Here is a 21,877-nt window from a genome sequence, read left to right on the forward strand (position 1 = left end):
AAGACTGAAGCTGTTCCTCACACACTACCAAGATGCTCCTAAAACCCTAGCCACAATTCACTCAAAAACAGTTTCACACACAAAATTAAAAATGTTAGTTTTGTCAATGTTTGCTCAACATGTTTTACAACAACATAATGCAGAAACAGTGAAAGCCTTATTACTCACCATTTGCCGACAGTGATCTTGCCAACATTTGTTAATCTTCTTTAAAAACAAAAGACGATCCATAGATACTGTGCAGCAGAGTACAGGTTAAGGAAAACATTCTAACATTGCCAAAGCTGATTGTGCTCACATGTGAACATCGCACACATTTATGCAGTGGATGTAATGGTATGGATTATATTCTGTCCTGACATTACCTTTAGGAAAGGCATGAGGAAAGCCAAAAGATGCTGCTTGCCATTACCAAACTCAGTGTGATCAAGCCCTTCACATCCACAAGTCACAGTGAAATCCCAAAAGAAATTAATTTAATGTACTCAGTAGAGTCATCTTTTGGTTAGGGATCTCTATGTAATAACAAAGAAAAACAGAAGAGTGAACATGTACTCACCAAAAACAGAGCGAGGCTCAAAACATGATATGAAGTCAGAAGAATTCATTGGTGAGCACAAAGCAGTTATTAAGGAAAAGCAAAAAAAGAAATGCTGGCTTAAAAGTGTATGCCAGGGAAATTGGCGATACATTTTTCTGCAGCCCAATTACAATATTTTCTACTCTCAGATGTGTTTATAAAATATTAATATTCACTTTGTGAACACCCGACCATACATCTTCAGTGATTTTTCTTTTGTTCAACAAATTATTAAAAACGCTTGGGGTACCAAAAACAAAAGATAGCATACCAAAAATAGGGAATAATAAACACAGACCGTGGGCAAGTACCTCGTTTTTTATTCAAACATATCTTATCATGTTTTTAGGTCTCGCCTACGCAGCGCGCATGCGTTGCATAGGAGGATCTTTGGCCGTCGTTCTGCTCTTTTTCGAAGCACATACTCGTGCTTGTGGCGGCATCCACCTTGCGGAAGCGAGCAGGGGGTGCGCCACAAGCACGAGTATGTGCTTCGAAAAAGAGCAGACTGCACGCACACTCCCTCTCGGACGTCCCTTCAATTCTTTCACCGGGCATTCATCCATATTGTGCGAGTGCCTGCTGCCTGCCTTTCTGTTTGACATGACAGACATGGTGCACTCCTCCGCCTCTCTCTCCCTCTGTGACACCCCTACTGCTGCAGCCTGCACGCCTTTTTATTTTAATTTTTTTACTTTTCATCAATCGGGGATAAAATCGGTACAAGAGTGAATCGTTCCCATGCCTTCTGGGCAGCTCTCAGCCTCCTCCACTGCCACGCTGTTATGGGATTCTATCGGAAGGCAGTGCCTGTTTAATGTGCGATCCAAATGCAGGGTCATTCTTCGAATTGCGACTGGGAGTTTTACTTGTGTTTTTAAGCAGAGTCTCCCGAGAGCACAGTAATTGGATGTGAAAAAGTTATCCAGGGTCTACTTTTCAGTGCTGGCACCAACAAAATGTTTTCTGTCTACTTTTGCTCAGATCAGACCTTTGACGCTGAACTCTTAGAAAGGATTAGACCATATAAGGGAAAACTGTGTTCTCTGCCCTCCTCCCGTTCCTCTGGCTTCCTGCTTTTCTTATTATACCCCCATCACTCTTACTTGCTCAATCCCCCTCACGCAGCTTACTCTCTCTCCTGCACCTACTTATTGTCTTTATTTGCGATTCTTTTGATAGCACTTTACCTCATTCTTTTCCCGCCTTTTCATCTCTCCTTCCTCTTTTCCGCTCCCCATTTGTTTTCCGTTCCTCGCGCAGCTGACACCTTATAGATTTTTCTCCGCACTAACATCACTACCCCTTCTAATTTCCTTTCCCAATGTTAATTTATTTCATTTCTTGGTTTAAGCATGACTTTCTCCTTTCCTGCCTATTTAATTTCGTCCTATGCCCCTTGTATTTTTTGCCAGTCTCTTTCCATGTGGTAGTTCTCTTGCTTGAACATTTTCCAACAGCATAAGCACCGACTTGTGGGTCAACACGTTTTTTCCCCTATGTTAACTCTATGCATAGTGTGGCGCCAACCCGTGGCCAGGAAAGGGACTGGCGTCAGTCCTGGGCATGTAGGATCCCCCTAAACCTTTTGGCGGATGATAAGAAGTACCCTTACAAGTATAGGTTGAAATGAATGCCTTACCGTCCGATCACTCAAGAAGTAAACACATTCCTGCACTTCACTGCACTAAGGAGACACCGTGCAATAAAGGGCACTATACCATTACGCGATCACTACACATCAAAGCTCTCTTTCTCGTCCTTTCTCTCTTTCTTTGTCGCCTGCTCTCCCCTTCATTCTCTGCTTTGCCTCCTTGTCTAATAATTCCATGATCTGCCCATCCTCTCTTCGCCTACCTTCGTCTTCTCACAGCTCGCACCCACCTACTCATTTCCCTGCTCCATCTACCCCCTCTCTCCTCCTCCTACCCCCTCTCTCCTCCAGCTTCTTTCTTTGTATATTCAATTCACTCCACTCCCTCGTGTTTTCTACCAGTCGCCCTCTCCTCTCTTCTCTTCAATCCATCGTCAACACCATTCTCATTTTCCTTATGTCCATTATGCCCATTCTCCCTTCCTTTAACTTATTGTCTCCATCACAACATCACTTATCGCTTTCCTGCCTGGTTACCCTTTTTTCACGGGCATCTCATTTAAACCGACATTATTGATCTCCACCCTTATCCACTATTATGTTTCTCCCCCTCTCTTCCTCTGCTCTGCTCACCCATTGTCTCTCGCTTGCCACCGTCATGACTTTTCTCTTTTCTTCATTTTTTTTTTTCTTTGCATCTTTTTTTAGCCCCTCTTCCGGTCTACTCCACTCTTTTCCATGCTGTCATTTTCACTCTCACCATCTCCTCCTTCTTTTTCCCTCCTTGCCTTCCTTCGTTCTCCCTCCCTTAGCCCCTGCTGGACCCATGCTTTAAATTAGACTTTCTCTATTTCTTTTTACTTCTGTCACTTTTTTATACATCTGTTGAGTTTCCTCTTCTTCCTTCGGTTTCCCAATTCCCCTCTTTTCTTTCTCATTCTTTCCCGTCTCCTTCTATGCTTTTCTATTTTTTCCCCTATGTCTCACTGTAAGATGGCGCTGGTATATGAATGTGTCAGAAGGCTGGATAAGGATGAATATCTGGTTCTTCCTGCTCTCTCCTCCGACATGATGTTAGTGGACTAGTTGAGATGACGCAGGGCTAACCCTGCAACCAGCAAGTCCCACCAACCGCACCCTTGACCTCCTGATGATATCACGATCTGCCCCACTGCTAGCCCCTCAACAGTTTTCTGCCGAGGGTTTAGTGAAAGGGCAAAAAGTGCAAACTATAGGAAGTAAACTGGGGTCTGAGGCCTTAGTTATAAGCTGGCTAGCTAGGTAACAGGCGCTATTTATCACACCCATTAAATACTGATTCCCCGGGGTGGGAATTTAATGGGTACTATAGCGAGCACCCAATACCAGATTTCCTCATTGAATTGGGAAATAATGAGCATTTTGCTGCTTTCCACACCAAAAATCTACATCTGCTAGTTAACTGATCTTTTCACCTGGTAAATATCAGCAGGAATGACCTGCTAATATATTTTGTAAAAACTCAGAGGGTGCAGACAATTCGTACCGACAGTAAACGTTTTCATGTGTCACAATTAACCACGGCACTCCTAATCCAGGGTATGTGTCATATTTTCTTCTATTGCTGGAGCTCCTTAATAGCTGATGAGACCCTGGTAGTAAAGGGGTAGCAAAGAGCAAGCTAGGTATGGCAGCTGCTGCTCTTTGTTACCCCTTCTGTCATCCCTGCCCCAGATCCCTTTAGCGGACCCCACTGCACCGAACTGCTATGCCAGCAGGCCCTTCCAGATCTGAGAGCTTCCTTTTTGTGATGCTCTCCAACATCAGCTACCACCCTCTTCTGTTTTTAGAAACTAGTTTGTCCCGCCTCCTGTTTCATCCTCCCGTTTGCAGGCATGTAATTCTAAATCAGACTACTTGAACTAGTGTGTAGCAGTTGTACAGCTCTTCAATTTCTGGCTGCACAACACCCAGGAAAATGTGCTGCATGGCTAAACACTTATAAAGTCCCAAAGGTGAGACCTATTGGCTATGCAAATGCTTGTTTGCTTTAGTTATACAGTCATATCAAAAACCACCGACAGGCTCAAGGAGCCCGTCAGGCCAGCGGTCGGACAGTAATCCCTACAATGAAGGCGATGCCTGTGCAGGCACCACTGTAGGGATTACAATGTCCATTTCCCACAGCCTTTTTATGGCAGTCCCACCGCCTGGAAAGGCTGTTGGAATGGGACAAAGGGGAGCAAATGTGGTGCCCTCCCAAACATCTATGCACCGTGTGTCAGGCACCACGTGGTACCAGGCATACGGTGCATGGATGTTTGCGAACATGCCTTTCACTACCGAAGCTTGTGCTGCGACCCTTTTTCAGGCTGCATCACAAGCCATAATAGTACAAGGCATGTTTCCGACTGCCTACACGGCGATCTAATCAAAATATGGTAGGTGGGACCGCCTACTACTTGTCGGTCGGTCTCCATCCCTCAGCAATGGAAATCGGATGCTCGTTTGACTGCCATCGTAATGAGGCCCTTAATGTGTATCTTTTGACTGAAAAAGGTGGGCACAGGCAAATTTACAGTATATAAGTAACCAATGGTGTAACCAACTTTGTATTATCCTGTATGCTAATAGATGGCATGATAAATAGTCTATCTACTTGGTAGCAGTTACCCTTTAACCTTCATAATAGCTTAACCGACCGGTAACCACTTCTAAGGCCTCTCACAAAAAAGCACAGATGGGGAGAAAGTAGTTGCCATTGGGCCTGGTGTGGACGTATTTGTGAGTGAACAGATTTAGTGACAAACTTCTCCTTTCACAGTACACGTCAATGAAAAACTTTTTGGTGCCCCATCCTTATTGAAGGACTACTCCAAGTGATGAAAAGGGGCTGTGTTTTTCCTTTGTAGTTCGTTGGGGATGAACTGGGAGAAGCAGAAATGTTGTTGGGAGACCCAGGACAACTCTGCACAGCTGACACAACTTTTCACCATCTTAGGTTTTTACGCGCATGGAGTTCTGGTAAGGATTTAATGCCACATGGAACACTCCTGGAACAAAAGTGTGTAAAAGTATGTGTATTTAACAGTTGAATGGTGATAAGTTGTATGTATGAATGAGCCTTATTAATGGAGGTCAGAAGAATCCATTTTGAATGCTCCTAGCCTGACATAGCACAAGATGGAGTGTGAGGACTGTACTCCCAGACAGTGGAAGTGTATTGACTGAATTCAGGTCTGGAGGAAGAAGAACCAACCACTGAAGTGAGGAGGATGGAGACAGGGCTTCATTTAGAAATTTCAGAAGGCCTTTTGTTAGCAAGGAGCAGCTGATTTGTGTTCCTGAGTTTAGCCTTCTGATGGACGGTAGAGGTGAGGGGTGGGACTGCAGGCCCTGTTGTGAGAGCTGAGGAAACCTGTCCACGAGGCATTCCTTTTGGTCTGTCCCAGACTGCTCCTTCAGTTGGGCTTGTGAAAGGCAGGTGCAGAAACCGAACATCTATTTATGCCTGTGTTGTAGGTGCTCCTGTTCAGAGAAAGCCCCAGTGCTAACTGCTTTGAGAAGCATTAATCTTCACAAAGTCTGTGTATGTGAAGCAGCTCTGGTATGACCCCTGAAAGGAGAACCACCCTAAAACGTTTTTACAGTTTCACATAGTGGATCCACAACCCTGTTGGCTAGTTGTGTATAAAGTAGGGACCGTTCTATCTCACTTATTGTTCCAGTTTGAGGTCATGTAGTCAGTCAATACTTTATTTCGGCTATATATAGCCATAAAAGTCAAATACATGAACAACAATACATATAACTCATGACATACAATTTACATACAATTAATGAGGGTGACTATTTCTCCATGGTTAAGCAATACCAGATAAAATATAAATAAGCATATTAAATTATCTAAAAACCAGAGTCAATAAAATTAACAATGCTAAAAACTGAGGTAGACTTAATAGGTTAAAACTATGAACAGGATGATCCTTAATTCCTCCTTCTACAGTTACAATTTATAACCAGAGCGTTTCCTAATGATATATACGTTGAGTAAAAATCTACTTATACCATATACCATCACTTGAGAGGGATTAGATTTTAATATGCGCTCCGCTACTTTGTATGACTCAACCCCCATATTTCTACAAAGGGGTTTAATCCAAGAGGTCCTTGATTTCTTATAAGCAGTGCAACAAAAAAAAAAGGATATGGGGAATATCTTCCCTGGCCCCAAGAGAACACATAGTACACGCATCCAAGCCATTTTCCCCAGCCCACCTACATGTATAGGAGTTTATCAATAACACCCCATACCTAAATTGTAGGTAGAGAGATTTTGCTAAAGGGGGGGGGGGCAATCTCATCCATGAATTCCTCAAAGTTAAGTGAATCTTTACGAGAGCCCAGAATTATTTCACCATTGACATGGGACCAAAAGGTAGCTTTAAGGAGTTTTTTGGAAGACTGGGTTAAATTGTGGGGCTCCTCCCAGAAGTTAAGGAGCCCTAATCTCTTGAGTGACGTAAAAATATACTTCAACCATGGGGTTTTCAAATACACATCCAGTTTAATTAATTCAATCAAACCAGCCTTGTAATCTCTCAGCTCAGGGGTTGACCATACTCTGATCCAATACAATAGTGGTCTTAGTGAAACCAAGTGCTCTGTTCTTTTAAGATTAATATCTAAAAACAAAGGAACAACGGGAGTACGAGTCGGTACTTTAAGTAGACTCCGCACAAATTTATTTTCAATCAGCGCGAATTTGGTGGAGTTACAGTATCCCCATATCTCGGCACCATAGAGGGCTGTTGATTGAGCCTTAGCTTTAAAAACCTCCAGTGCCGGTGAGATGGCTTTAGAGCTACTTGCTCCGTGAACCTTTAGAATAGGAAGTGAGTTTTGTTTGAGGGACAATAGACTTTTGTTCTGCTGGCCTCGCCAAGTCAATTTATTGTCCAACAACAAACCCAGGTAATTAAAACTTTCTACCTGTTCCAGTATACGGTTCTCTAAGAACAAGTTTTTCCTAGGCTTTTTTGTTGGGTTTAAAGCCATGTATTTTGTTTTGGTTGGGTTGATTTCTAACCCCTTTTCCTTACAATAGTTTTGGAAGGAATTAACCAAGTTTTGCAAGCCTCTCGGGGTCTGGGAAATAAGGATAGTGTCATCGGCGAAAAGTAAAGAAGTGATTGGTTCACCATCTAGCTTCGGGGAGTCATGGGCACAATTCCTCAAGTATGTTGGAATATCATTAACATACAATGAGAACAATGTCGGTGCTAATACGCAACCTTGACGCACCCCTCTATCTACAGGGATCGCTTTAGATAGTTCTCCAGCTTTTCCCCATCTAATTTTTGCGTAGTTCCCTCTATGGAGTTTGATGAGTTCGTTTAGAAGTTCACCAGGAATATCTAACTTCTTTAATGTGGACCACAACAACCTACGGGGAACAAGGTCGAAAGCGGCCCTTAAATCTACAAATGCCACGTAAAGACTACCCTGCCTTATCTTTACGTATTTCCAGCAAATGCACATAAATCTAAACACCTGGTCTACTGTGCTAATTTTTTATCTAAAACCTGCTTGGTATTTGGACAATAGTTTTGTCTCCTCAATCCAATCTAAAATCCTGTTTAAAATATGTCTGGCAAAAATCTTTTGTAAAACATCTATTAAACTAATAGGACGGTAATTGCTCGGATCATGGCGATCACCTTTTTTAAAAATTGTTATAATTTCAGCCCCTTTCCATGATTCTGGAATTGGTGTACCGGCCACAATCGAGTTACTTAAAAAATTAATATATGGCCCCCACACTTTAACATCGTGTTTCAGTAAGTCACCAGGAATTTTGTCAGGACCAGGGGCTTTACCTATTTTAACAGCTAAAAGTGCCTGGTCTGTTTCCTCTAAGGTAAAATGCAATAATGTAGTACTACTATCTAAAATAATATCTACATTGTCTAGGGACAGATCATCCTTACTAATCGTATAAAGTTTAGAAAAGTGATCGCACCAAGTCGATTCGTCCAAAAATATGTCCTTGGATGATCTACCCTTCTTATTCCCTTTAGAGATTAAGTTCCAAAACGTGCTTTGGTCATGTAACTTAGCTGCAGTTAATAAATCGTCCCATAAATTAGCGTCCCATACTTTTTTAGCTTGATTCAAAGTATTTTTGTAGGCCTGTCTTGCATTTTTAATATCACATTGGCTCCCATTTTTTACTGCACAGATCAACTGTGATTTTGCAACCCTGCAATCTTGGTTATACCACTGATTTTCTAACTCTACATGGTCCATAATTTTATTCACTTCTTTTTTATAGACCTTGCTCAAAAGGGGGCATAGTGCGTCGACCAACTTCAAATGTAAATCAAGAACTCCCCGGGTGCCTAAAAAAGGCATTTGGGTCGACCCAATGATTTCACTGAATTTATCATAAATGTTGGTCAACGCTTCTTTTTTCCCCACAATATAAGACCATTTTATGGCACGCCTATTGTTAGAAATCTGTGTATCTCCAATCGGAGAATTTAATGGACCTGCAACAGATAATCTAAGAAAGAAGGGAGCAGAATCTAACCATAATTGGAGGGGAAAGTGATCACTCTCCAGTCTAGAATCGATCTTAAAATCGATTAGTGATCTCCATAAATTCCGAGAGGCCATTACAAAATCAATATGAGACCTAAGGCTTCCCTTGAAATAAGTGGGAGCTGCTGGGGTATCTGAGGGGAAGTGGCCGTTACATGATCTTAAATCATGTGACACAGTCATCTGTAAGATCTGTGTGGCAGCTATTGTACTTTTAGCAAAGCTTAAAGCTTCCAGGGGCATTATGTCACTAGCCACATCTTGTTCATCAAACAATCTATCTAGAACCTGAATAGGTTCATATCTACAATTAAAATCTCCGCAAATTAAAAAAAGATCATTGTCTCCCAATCCCTCCAAGGTGGAATCCAAAATTTCTATCACCTTGGATTCTCTATTAGATGGGTATGGTCTATTGTATATGTTTATTAAATAAATAAGACTTTTCATACTAGTCACAATTTTTAATCCTAATAGATCAGGGCAGGAAATAGACAACTGGCTAACCTCTATTTCTAAGGAAACCGTGACCCAAATGACCAACCCCCCAGATGCTCTTCCCCTATTTGACGGTATCGCTTTAGAGCTAAAAGTTTTATAACCTACTCTATAGGGGGGTTCTACCATCCAGGTTTCCTGAAGGACAATAATATCATGTCTATCAAAAAATAAACATACTGCAACGTCCAACAGGTTCCTAGAGAGGCCAGCAATGTTCCATGACAGTAGGCTAACATTAGGATTCACAAATGTCCTTGAAGGAGGTTCCCTTAATCCAGTGTCGTTGCTAACAATATCAATCACTGGAACGCTATCGACCACCACTTGGTGAACGTCAGTGTCGATTTCATCGCCTGAAGGCTTTACCCATGCTGGAATTAACCTTGGAGCTATAGCTAGACCAGCTACAGCTTGCTCTCCCCACTTATCTCCAGAAGACCCAACTATAGGTAGTGGTTGCCCATCCAATGGCTTAGATGGAAGCCTCGGTGCCACCCTAACTTTAGAATCAAGGATTTCACTACCGTTTAAAATCTCCAATGGGTGGGCAACCATTAATGGGAGTACGGTTTTATTTTTACCGACCTCTGGGAGTCCATCATTTTCATCTAGATCGCTCAACACTGTATATCTATTCTCCATAGGAATTTCAAATGATAATGGGTTATTAATACAAGTTGTTTTTTGAAATGGTCTATCTGGGTGTCTGTAGAAATAGCCCAAAGAATGTACACGCACAGCATTTTCTCCTAAAACAAGAGAGGCTGCCCTTAAAAGGGTAGTTGCCACATGTTGGGGATGTCTAAAATTTATTATAACACAATCCCCCTTACATGTTTTCCTTGTGTTACCTAACCAGTCGACTCGTCTGGTTGACAGTATTTGATTTGAAAAATTGATGGGAAAACCGCAATTTTTGTTTAACCAAGCAACTGATTTCCTCTTAAGTGAGTCATGTGTTTCGTATGGAGATTTAGAGGTTACGGGGTCAGGTGGATGAACATTAGACAAAATAACCACATATGGTTTGCAGGCTGGAGGGAGATTAACGTAGTTTGATTTTTGTGCAGTAACTATAGGTCCCTTGCAACTAGATGTAACTGTATTAGTTCGAATGCCATCACTAACTGGTTGCAGTAATCTCTTAGAACCAGTTAAGGTCCCCTCCTCTAGGGGGGGTTTCGAGACAGTAAAAACAGGTTGCAATGGTGCCTTAGGCAATACAATAGACTGTTTTAATTCGTCTAGAAGACCACCCAGCCTCGATACCTCTATTGTCAGGGTTTCAATTTTATCTATGCGAGGCTTAGTCATAAGCGCTAATTTTTCATCTAGAATTTTAGCTATAACTTCCGGGAGTGTAGAGTTCTCAACCTCGATAAGGGTCTGAGTTTTAGCATTAGCCACGGTAATTCTCCGAGATTGATCTTGTAGAACCTTGTGGTGCACACTACTCTTCTTAGGATGAGACTTTCTACACTTCCTAACAGCTCTTTTCGGAGGAGATGGAAGGGATTCAAGCTCACTTGGGGGCTCCAATAGTATAATGTATAACCATAGATCTGAAATCTCCACAGAGTACTCAGTTGGCTGCTGTGCAACCTGGGCTGGTGTCTGGATGACGGTCAGTCTCCCATAGGTGAATGGGCATTACCTAAAGTCTGGATCCCTTGCTAGAGAAATTCTGTATCTGTCCTGAAGGGCCTAGAACCCTGCTAAGAAAGGAAAGAAGCCTGCCTACCAGCAGGAGAAGACTGTCAAAGAAGGAGGTGGTGCAGTGCATCCTAGGTGGCTGTAGGGTGCCCAGAAGAGCAGACTGCTGGAAAATGATCTAGGAGTACTCCAGCTACAGAGCCCGTCATGCACGCACACCCAGACTCTCTCCATTGCAACAGTGATTGCTCAGCCAGTGACTGCTCATTCCTCGCCACCCGGACAACAAAGTGTGGAAAGGGTTGTACTTGGCCCAGTCCACAGTCATAGTAGGGCCAACCTCTGGGCATGATGGGCAAATGACCTCAAACCCCACAACTGAGGCCAAGTAACCTCTGCATGCCCAATGGCTGCCCAAACGGGTTCTGAGAAGTGGTGGCAAGCAGTGTGAGATCCTGCAAAAGTAAGTTCCAGCATAACATAAGCCAAGTTTGTAAAGAGTAGCACCTGAATAGTATTATGGCAGATGTAAGGTTATTGGGGGAGACCTAGATATTGTATCCTTAGATCAGTTTAGGGATCTGTGCTTGTATAGAAGCTGGAGGCTCCAAGTAAAGACCACGAGATTCTTGTGAGTTTTTATTAAGGACTAGTTACAAATACTGGGTCGCAGAGAGGAAAGAGTGATGGATTGAGAGGAGGGAACTGAAATAGGAACCCATGGATAGAGTGCAGTGGTGCAGTCGCTTAGTGTTAGAAAGTGGGTTTTTGTTGCAGTAAACCCCCCCCCCCTTTCTTTTTTTTGTTGCCAGACTACTGATGCTCTTTGACTTGATGTGCTCTGGGGCCCTGCCAATCAGGACCCAGGGCCTGTGTTCCTTCCACAAAACAAAACACAATTGACAGCTCTGGCCACAGATAGGTCCCTGGTAAATGGTACCCCATGTACCCAGGGCACTGTGACCAGAGAAGGCTCCTAAGGGCTGCAACACTTATTGTGCCACCCTTAGAGGCCCTGACACACACACTGCCCTTGCAGGCTGAGTGTCTTGGTGCAGAACAAAACAGAGAGTCGACATGGCACACATCCCTGTGTGCCATGCCCACAAACACACTGCCCTGGCATACCTCAGTCACCCCTCTAGCTGGGTGCCCTATGCCAGTGGTGTGGGTACAGGTGCATGAGCCCTGTACCCCTACAGTACCCAGGTCCATTCCTGGGCACTGTAAGTGCAGTGCTGCCATTAAGAGTATATGGTGCTGGGAAATCGTCATCACGAACTCCCCAGCACCATGATGGCTACAATGAAGACTGAGAAGTTTGGTATCAAACTTCTCAGCACATTAAACCCACACTGATGCCAGTGTGGACTTTAATGTAAAATGCACGACAGAGGGAAACTTAGAGTTGCCCCCTGAAACTAACCAACAACCCATGTCCTGACTGAGAGGCTGCATAGGCTGCCACCCAGCAGACATGTTGCTGGACCCCTGGGTAGAGAGCCATCCGCTCTCGTGGGACTGCAACAATGCACATCTTGGGCGAGGTGCTAGGTCTCCTCCCCCAGGATGGGCAGGGAAAGCTTCAAAGGCATGCCGCCTTTGTGAGCTTCTCCAGGCCACTTGCTGTACTCAGCAACTGGCCCCCACCGGTTCTGACCCCCACTCTGGCAGGAAGATCGGCGGGAAAGCCCAAGTGAGGAAAGGGGGTGTGCTAGCCTCTGCCAACCCCACCCCTCAGGTGGGGGAGGTGAGGTGAAGCACAACTCCGGGCTCTCGCCATCTTGAGGATTGGGAACACTACCCAATCAGGACTAGGCTCCTGCCCCCCTCCCACTGGAGAGTGGCAGAATAGGGGGTGTACCCACCCTAGGGAAGGGACCCATTGGTCCCTGCCCTTTACCTACCTGTAACGCCCCTAAACATAGTATTTAGGGGAACCCAGAACCTTCCTTCCTCAGATTCCGATTCCGAAACAAGAAGAAGAACAAGCAGAAAGAAGACCTGCCATGCAGCTGCTAACAAGAGGACAACACCAACTGACATGGCCCCAGCCCTGTCGACCCTTGAACCTGCTCCTGCTAAATCCCGGCCTCTCCTGTGGTCAGCAACCTCGAAAACCCCGGAGGACCTGGCTGCCTTGCTCATCTAAAGGCTGGGATTCCAACAAGCAGTGGTTCTGTTCAAACAGCAACAACCCATGGTGCCAGCCAGGAACCGCGAATCCAGCACACTCTGCACCCGCCGAGCCCGGCCTGTGCGAACAAAGACCACGAGGATGTCCCCCCGGCGACTGTGACCAAGAATCCAGCACCCAAGGACCCTCCTGACGATGCCTGCAGCCTCAACTCCAGGGACCCCCCAACCGCGACCAGCAGAGGATACGAATTCCCCGACGCCAAAAGACACCCCTGCACCCGGCGCCCTGAGTAAGTGACCAGGAGCCCAGCTCCCACAGCCGCGTGGCCTGCCTGCAAGCAGCCACCAACCACAGGCCCCCTGCCCACCATAGGCTAACATTGGGCCTACTCTCTCTGCACCCGGCTGCCTCTGTGCCGCTGAGGGTGTAACAACTGTACCTACCTGACCCTGGGAGACCCCTGAGAGTCTATGCCCAGAACCCTAACTCTGCCAGTCGAGTACTTACCTGAAAGCCGATAACCTACATTCTCTCCATAGGGTAACATTGACTGACCACCTGCTCCTGCTAAATCCCGGCGTCTCCTGTGGTAACATTGACTGGTTTCACTTGGAAATTCTTCTAAGTGTCGAGTTTTGAAACTTTTAAATATTCACTCAAAATCCCCCGATCAACGAAAACGAAATTACTCACCTGTTATCAGGAGAGATCCCAGTTCTGGATCTTTGTGCCCAGCACTGATCCTACAAAGCAATTATAACTGTGATTTTCCAATAACCAAACTTTCCTCCATAGGATAACATTGCCTGGTTTTTACCAGAAATTCTTTTAAATGTCGATTTTTGAAACATACAAATATTCCTTAAAAATCGCCTGTGTAACAAAAACTATTTCTTTCAACTGTTTACAGGAGATGCACCAGGGCTGAATCCAGGATCCAGCCCGGAGTAAGAAAAACCTATGCAAAGTAATTGATATTGCCTTTACTTAAAAATTCCCATTGAGCTCAATGTTATAATTGTGTTTAGCTTGTGTTGCCTATTGCAACAACTAACTATTACATTTAAAAGTCTATTGCTTATTGAAAGTATTTAACTAAAGCATCTCATTCTGAGAAAGTATTTTGATACCTACTTGTGGTTCTAAAATAAAACAACTATATATTTTTATATACAAAACAATTGGCCTAGAGTTCAGTTCTTGAGTGTGTGAGACTATTTACTGACTGAGTGTGTAGAACAAATGATTTACACTGTCCGCTGATACTGCCTTACTGCTCGACCAAACTACCACTTTAGAGAGTAAGGTTATATCTAACTTTAGCCTCTGCCAAACCTCTGGGGACTGTGGCCTCTGTGCACACTGAACCTTACTTTGGTGCAGTATATACAGAGCCACTTTCTTACACTTAGCACAGTTTTCTCCAGACACACCCCAAATGTGTCCCCAAATATTTGTTCTGGTGTTATCCTCAGCAAATCTCCTCAACAACCCTTCTCCCCTCCCCTCATATTATACAGAGACACTGTCAGCAACTCCAGGTGTTATTCACTTGAGTGTGTTAAGAGTAACTTAGACCCCAAACTCTCAATTGGATTTTCAGAAGGCTGAGGATATCCACATTGACGGCTCCCTGATTTTTATTGTTAACTTTTTTTTTACATTGAGTAATGTCGATATAATCAATTTTTTTTAATAAAAATAAAGGGTTAAAAAAAGGCATAGCAGTCTTCTCATATTTAATTTTCTATTTCCCTGAATGACTTGGATATACTTTTCCTCTGCAGAACAGGATAATTGAGCTTTAATCAAATAGTTACTGGTTGCTACCACTAAGAACAGCAAAGTATAGCATGTGTGACACCTTCAGTCAGTTATGGATGTTTAGACACGTTGCACGCTGTTTATTTTGAGCCCACACTTAATATGAAAAGCAAACCTACAATTCACTGAATGTTTCCCACTTTAACTTGAGAACTTATTTTTTTTAAATTCTGATTTTTAATTGAGAAAGAATCTTAGAAAAAACACAACAATCAAAAAAGCAACATGCAGAAGAACAGTTAGAGTTTAAGCTTTCTCAGAACATTCTAACCAAGGACTGAAACATTGTATGTTTTCTTTATATTGTAGCAATGTGTCAATTTAGATTGGAAAAACAAGTCCTTCATTACTTCCTAAGTAAACACCAGGCTGCGTACAAAAGTGATTATTCACAACTGTAGGTTCCTCTTCATAAATTAAAAGGATATTCTCTGAACTGGACAATCTGCGATTGCACATGCTCTTCGCAGACCTGGCGTAGCTGTTTGTATAGTGTAGGAGACACTTTATATGAACAAAGATTTTCAACAGCCTGAAAAATGGGAAACATGTTATTAAGTAAAAGCAAACGAAAGGTATCAAATACAGTTTAGCCTATGTATCCCTAAAACAAATTAAACAGAGCAACCATGTTAACATTTGAGCTAGCATATACCAAATGGTAACTTCTAGCACACATGATGTTCACTTTCCCCATTTACAAAAAAAGAAGTAAAGAATCATTTAATCACCCTACATCCACAAGAAGCATCTAAGCCAACAGGTCAACCCACTGCATGAAAAGCAAAACATTAGTTATTGTTACCACTGTCATCAACAATTTCCTATGCCGATAAAAACTCCTCTGATTGATGCCCTCACGGGTAATGTGAACATTACACGTGCGATTAAATAAACATCAAATGCAATATTATGTCATTTATTGTAATGCAATCCTAAAATATAGGTGTGGGGTCAAACGGTAATGGCACTTTGAATCCCCCCCATCCTTGTGGTACATTAACATCACCTTCAGGCAAGTGCAACATGTAACTTACAACTAATGGCGGTGTGGGCTGGATCCTGGCAGCTGTGCAATGAGACCCAGCATCAGTGCTTAATTTCTTCCGGTGGTGGAGGCCCGCAGTCATTTTAGTGTGAAATTGACTTATTTTTCAACATAAGACTTTGATGCAGAGCAATAGAGAGAGAAATGAAGTAAACAAAGAAAGATAGAGGAAGAAACATATAGGAAACCCGTGATAAAGGGTGAAAAGCAGGGTTAAAAAACCCAGAATAGTGAGATAAAGAGACAGGAAGTATATAGGGTGGTGAAACAGAGCAGCAGGAGGTGGAATCAAGAGCCTTTGTATTATTCAACGGCGCAGGATGGCTCCTGTGCAACACTTTGAGACCCTGAGCTTTTTGCTGTTTTGCAGATTAAGGACTGGTCAGAACACATTCCTATTAAGCAGGTGTCAAACAGCACTACTTCCTTCCCTCCTCTCATCACACCTCTGCCTTCCAAGTCTTTATTTGGATCTCAGCATAAGGCGAGGTGGACCATGTCACCTCATCTATGTCCACTGGATATAGAGAATAAAATAATTCAGTTACAGTTTAGCAATCCAAGTAGCTATATAGGATTTAAGGCTACTTTGATATTTTTCTCTCTGACCCAAAAATAAAACGCCAGAAAATGTAAAGGGATAAAATCCCACAATCACATTAGGCATCCATAATCAATGTTAAAAACAAAGCATTAACATTGGAGTTAAAAAAGGAGAGACAAATAGATACCCATTTAGTGACTGATTTGTACAAAGAGAAACCAGAAAACCTGGGAAACGGTGTGATCTGTGGCAAATATTTTGTTTCACCAATCCCCTTTTTCTTCAAAACCTACCAATGAACTGTTCATTTGTTGGCTCGCCCACCTCTAGTGCAATGTAAACAGAAAGCAAGCTTTTTTTATGCTTTACTCGAGGCTTGTATGTGGTTTCCCTATCTGTCTTCCAGATTGCTCTTACTTCACCCTGTCTTTCCTACAGACTTCATTTAGGTTTCCTTCCCATTGTTTTTTGTGTGCATGAACTTCCGTGTTATTTCCTATTCAACACCAATAGGACTGGATTTATTAATCTACCACATGCAAATACAAAAATGCCCAAATGCTTTTTCCGGGTGTTGGTACATTAAAAACAGACCTTTTTGCGTTGTTATGAGTGCAGTTAAGACTAGAGGAAGATGACCTAGCATTGGATGACGAATGTTCAACCATCACTGCTTAAGCAATTGTATCAGTGAAGTCTACTCTCTAAACTCTTAGACATTTTCCTTGTGTTGCTCTGGGATCACAGGGAATCGGCCCGTTTTTCAAACATTGATTGGGCATCAGTGCTCTGTGTAGTTAAAACACACTGCTGCCTAGAAAACCAATTATCAAGGAATAACCGAAATATTCTCCCTCTTGAATGATACAGCATGTCCCTGCTGTGCTGTACGTCGGAGTAATCGAATTTTGAGTACTGAAGGTCAACAGGCGAGACTGAAATTAACTAGGGCTAACACATTCACCTTGATTTCACATAGTTTTGCTTTTTTTAGGATATGCGCTGTGCATGTGAAATGTATTGTACTCAATATACATGTCTCTTATCATTGTCCCGTAGCCAACGTACTGCTTCCATCCGCTATTGGGGAACTTCTTTTTGTAATGTTGTGCTTGTTTACCTAATCGCCCCTGCACAACGATTGTGTTGTGTTTGTTTACTCAATCATTTTCCCCCTGGCTGCACTCATTTCGAGCGTGTTTGTTGGCTTAGTTTAGTTTTTTGTCCAATGTCCTCCCCTGAACAGCTCTTGCACTGTGCTTGTTCACTTAATCATTCTCCTCATGGCTGCACGCTTTCAAGCTTGCTTGTCGGCTTCGTTTTGGACTATTTTAAACTGATATATTTTTATCAGCTGTGCTTGTTTATACTTCTCATTTGTTCTTCTTTGGACAACCGAGCGGATAGAGGCAGCGCTCACTACATCTGATAATGCAGCTGGAATGTGGTGCCCCTGCACTTGGTCATTTAAAATGCAAAGCATGTAAATCTCCAGGTTAAAAATATTAGTGTGGCATTGCTGGTGAAAATAAACTCACAGTCAGTGTCCCTCCAAACGGCACCCCTATACTGGAGAAATGCGTTGGAAAGGGGATTTATACTTGATCGTTATGAAGCAACATGTTTGCTTTTCTTAAATTTTGGGGTAGACCTGAAGTAGAACGGGCCGATCAATTTCCTGATGAACTTACTACAGTCAGGAATGTTGTCTTGGCTATTGTTTTATCAGTTTGCTCGTCTATCATTACAGCATGCACAGTGCAAATGGATTAGTTAGATGCATCTATGTCTTAACAGAGACTAGAGTTTTTTGATTTGCTTGGATATAGAAAACACATACACATTTGCCATTCATTTCAATTTAATCTTAAGAGAATAAAGTGTTGTTTTATGAAGAATGTGAAGCACCGCTTCTCGTTCTGTGTAGCGTATATCTGCGCTTTTTATAAAATTCATCACACTGCGACCAGTCATCAGTGCTTAATTTGTAAAATATGAAATGCCAGGGCTCCGACCAGGAGGCCACTGCAGCTTGCACCACCGATCGCCCTTGTCATTGCTGTCAAAACAACTACTAACCATCTCTCTTGCATGTAAATGCGACAGTTCAGATTATTCCAGGTTCCCAAAGCTAAAAGAATGGCTGGGGGAAGTAGGTATTAGCAAATTTAATGTATATTGTATTCCTAAACAACCGTTGTTCTGCTCATCTCTAAATTAGATGAGCAGCGCCACCATGTGGTAGACTGTTCCAAGTATGGTGTTGACAATTAGGTGCGGGCGCCGAGCGCTGGAAAGCACCGGCTCAAATTAAGCACTCTGCCAAAGAGGTTACATAACGCTAATCAATGAAACATAACTCAGTTTCCTTTCATGGAATTTTATTATTGTCACATCCATCACGCACCCACATGCCTAGCCTCTCTACAAAACAAATCCATATAGGGAGGCAAAGCAAGAAATCTTAAACACCTGTACACGTCCTAAACATATTACGTTTAAATATATATGTTGTGTATATTGCGATAACTGACTTAGTTTTTAATCACATGAGCACAACTTCTCAGTACACTGTAGTAGTAGCTATTAACTTCATACCCGCCGATAAGTAAAAGTAAATAGTGCCCACTTTATAGCCTTATCATTGCCGACGACGAGCAGCCATCATAATTCATTTCGTGAAATAGATTAGCGGCGAAGGCTGCTGATGCAAATTTGTAAGTGAAAGATAGACAGTAAACATTCCAATGCACACCTTAGTAAATTTGCGCTTCGGGACTGTTCTGTCTCATGTTTAAGAAATTAAACAACAAAACATCCTGATTAAATTCTTAACTGTGAAGATTTCAGTCAGTATGATCTAGGTTTGTTGTTCCTAACTATGAAGGAAGTCCTGAGGCGCACTGCCGGAAACAAAGTGAATTTGAAAAACATTTTGCACCAGTAAGGTGAAGGCCTCAGATCTTCCAACCTAAGCAACACTGCATTTTAATAAAAAGAATAAAGGTCGGATAGGAACTAGTCACATAATTATGTCAGCCAGAGTGTTTAAACAAAGTCGACCTGCTCAGAGTCTAAGCAAGTTGGTTTTATTTTGTTTATGTACATTGCTTTCTTAATTCTTTCAAGACTCCCCAGGCCTCGTCCCTTAGGGCTGGTACCTTGGGAAATTGTACTTGCTGTTGCCAATGAACTGAAATAAAAAAAGACAGAACGGTTTAAAAGGTGGGCCTCCGCTAACCCACAAAGACGTATTCACTCAATGCGATTAGTAACAGGAGTTAGACATACATACTAATCATGTGTCTTCTGCTGCCTCGTGCGCAATGTCACTACTGGCACTGGGCACGTAGGGAAGAGAGTAAGGGACCGATAGAAAATGTCTAAATCACTGCATGGTTTCAAAAAGAAGCCATGCAGTGACTAGCCATGTCCCCAACCTCCCACTCCCATTCTACCTCAAGTGTGCGAGGAATGGAAGAGGCATACTCCCATCTCCTCTTCCTGAGCCAATGCAGAGGATGCTCCCTTGCTCTTTATGTTAGTAAACAGCATGAGAGCTGCACCAGGATTGGCTCAGTCAGGCAACCCCTGCACTCCTTAGGAGTAGGCCTGGGCGGTAAATTCCGTTCCACTTGCGGAATTTGGGTAATTTCGTGTTCCGCAGAGAACGCGGAATTGCCAAAAATTGGGCGATCCGCAAAGTTGCGGAATATTTTGCTTGTTCGCGCTTTCAAAATGCGTGTTCACGAGCTATTTTTCCGAGAGCACGCAAACAGCGTTCGCGAACAGGAAAAAAAGCATCGCGAACAGGCAGAACAAGCAAGTCCACGTGTTCGCGGAACTCTGCGTGCTCGCGGAGATTTTTTACCATTTCGCAGAGCTTTACGTAGCGCGACTACGCAAATTCCGCCCACCCCTACTTAGGAGAGTGGGTGGCTCTGGCTGTGACCCCAGGCTCACTAATGTTCCACAGGTAGGGAGAGGCCTCAAGTGCAAGTCGAGCTGGACACAGAACAGCACCTATCCAACCTGACATGCACACTTCAAATCAAGACCGCTTCACTGCTCAATCTGCAGACTAAAGCCCTGCCCCGCCCTCGCTGAAGAGCTCTCTTGGTGCATGAAAAATGAGCGCAGAGGCGGCACAGGCAAACAAATGTAAAAACCTGAATAGAATAATTATTACGAGGACAGCAGATATGGGGGAGGGAGGCCTTCGCCTCTTTAGAGCGACTGACCTTGTACTCTAGTGTACTATTCAGAAAGACATAACATCCCAAACATACATACAGTATAGCGCCCACAGGCACACTGAAGAAATCACAAGTCCTGTCGGAGAGTAAATTGGTTGAGCAAGTGAAACAAAAATCATACGTTCCACCTCTGACCCACATTTGTGTCACACCCTTTCACACAGAATATGACATCCGCACAATCTAATGTGTACATAAAGCCCACCAATGTAATAGAAATACTAAAAGGTTCTTTACATACATATCACATAGAAGCACCAATATACAATCTTCGTTTAGAGCAATCAAATGTCACAGGCATGCGCACATAAACTTAAAATCAGGCATTCATTCTACCCAAAACACAGAAAGACTGATTTGTTGCTCAAATTAAAATGCACGCCCACCTACAATGCACATCACCAAAATAAGAATTTGCAACATGACTGTACATGCAGAAATGTCCATACATACATAAATTACAAAATGTTTCTTCTGCAATATAGTATACAAATTCCAGCACATGAATGAGACAACAAAGAAGACTAGGGAAGTTTAGGATAGAGCATGAGACGCCTGCCAATGTCAGAAGAGAGATACATCCTCATTATTTACAAATTGTGGCTGATACGTGTAGGTCAAAAAAGGAGGCATTCCCATCTCTGGATGCTCCCCTCCAGGAGAAGTAGACATTAAGCCATGAACAATTTCCTGATTCATGCATGGCAGCATTTGAGCACAGACATACAGTTTGAGGCCATAATAATATTTTTTTAAATAACTGTCACAGCTCCTTATAATTTTGGACCTGTACAGACAGGCACCTCTGGCTTGCAAGTAAACTGCTCCAAGCCTCCCTTGGTTCCCTTGACAGGAGAAGGCAAGGCAGTGAATTGACAGATCCAAATTTCTGTCCACAGACTCAGTTTCCAATACCTGGGGATTCATATATACTCGCACCCAGAACTCACTAGGAGCCTCAATCCTTCGCCCATAGTATCCAATATGCCTTGCCTTTGGTAAATGTGTGCTTTCCACTTCACTTTCGACGGGGGCATAGTCACTGGGGAAGTGCAAATGTATTACTGGACCTCCAAGATAGTTGTCGTGAATGATTGGTTTAGTGGGGGTGGGCAGGCTTAGCTTTCCAGATTGAGGTCTCCTTCATGGGGAATG

The 21,877-nt window shown here is 43.0% G+C and overlaps 1 protein-coding gene across 1 annotated transcript in view; it reads right to left on the minus strand.

The window, feature by feature from the left end:
* Positions 1-21,877, minus strand: part of CUL4A (cullin 4A) — a 408,579-nt gene that overhangs the window by 294,991 nt on the left and 91,711 nt on the right. The window contains exons 3-4 of the mRNA XM_085622501.1: positions 15,302-15,406; positions 169-237 (exon numbers count right to left, since the gene is read on the minus strand). Coding sequence (XP_085478627.1) covers positions 169-237; positions 15,302-15,406 — 174 coding nt within the window. The remainder of the gene's footprint in view (positions 1-168; positions 238-15,301; positions 15,407-21,877) is intronic.

Source organism: Triturus cristatus, chromosome 8 (genome assembly GCF_964204655.1).
Source record: "Triturus cristatus chromosome 8, aTriCri1.1, whole genome shotgun sequence".
Lineage (NCBI taxonomy): Eukaryota > Metazoa > Chordata > Amphibia > Caudata > Salamandridae > Triturus > Triturus cristatus.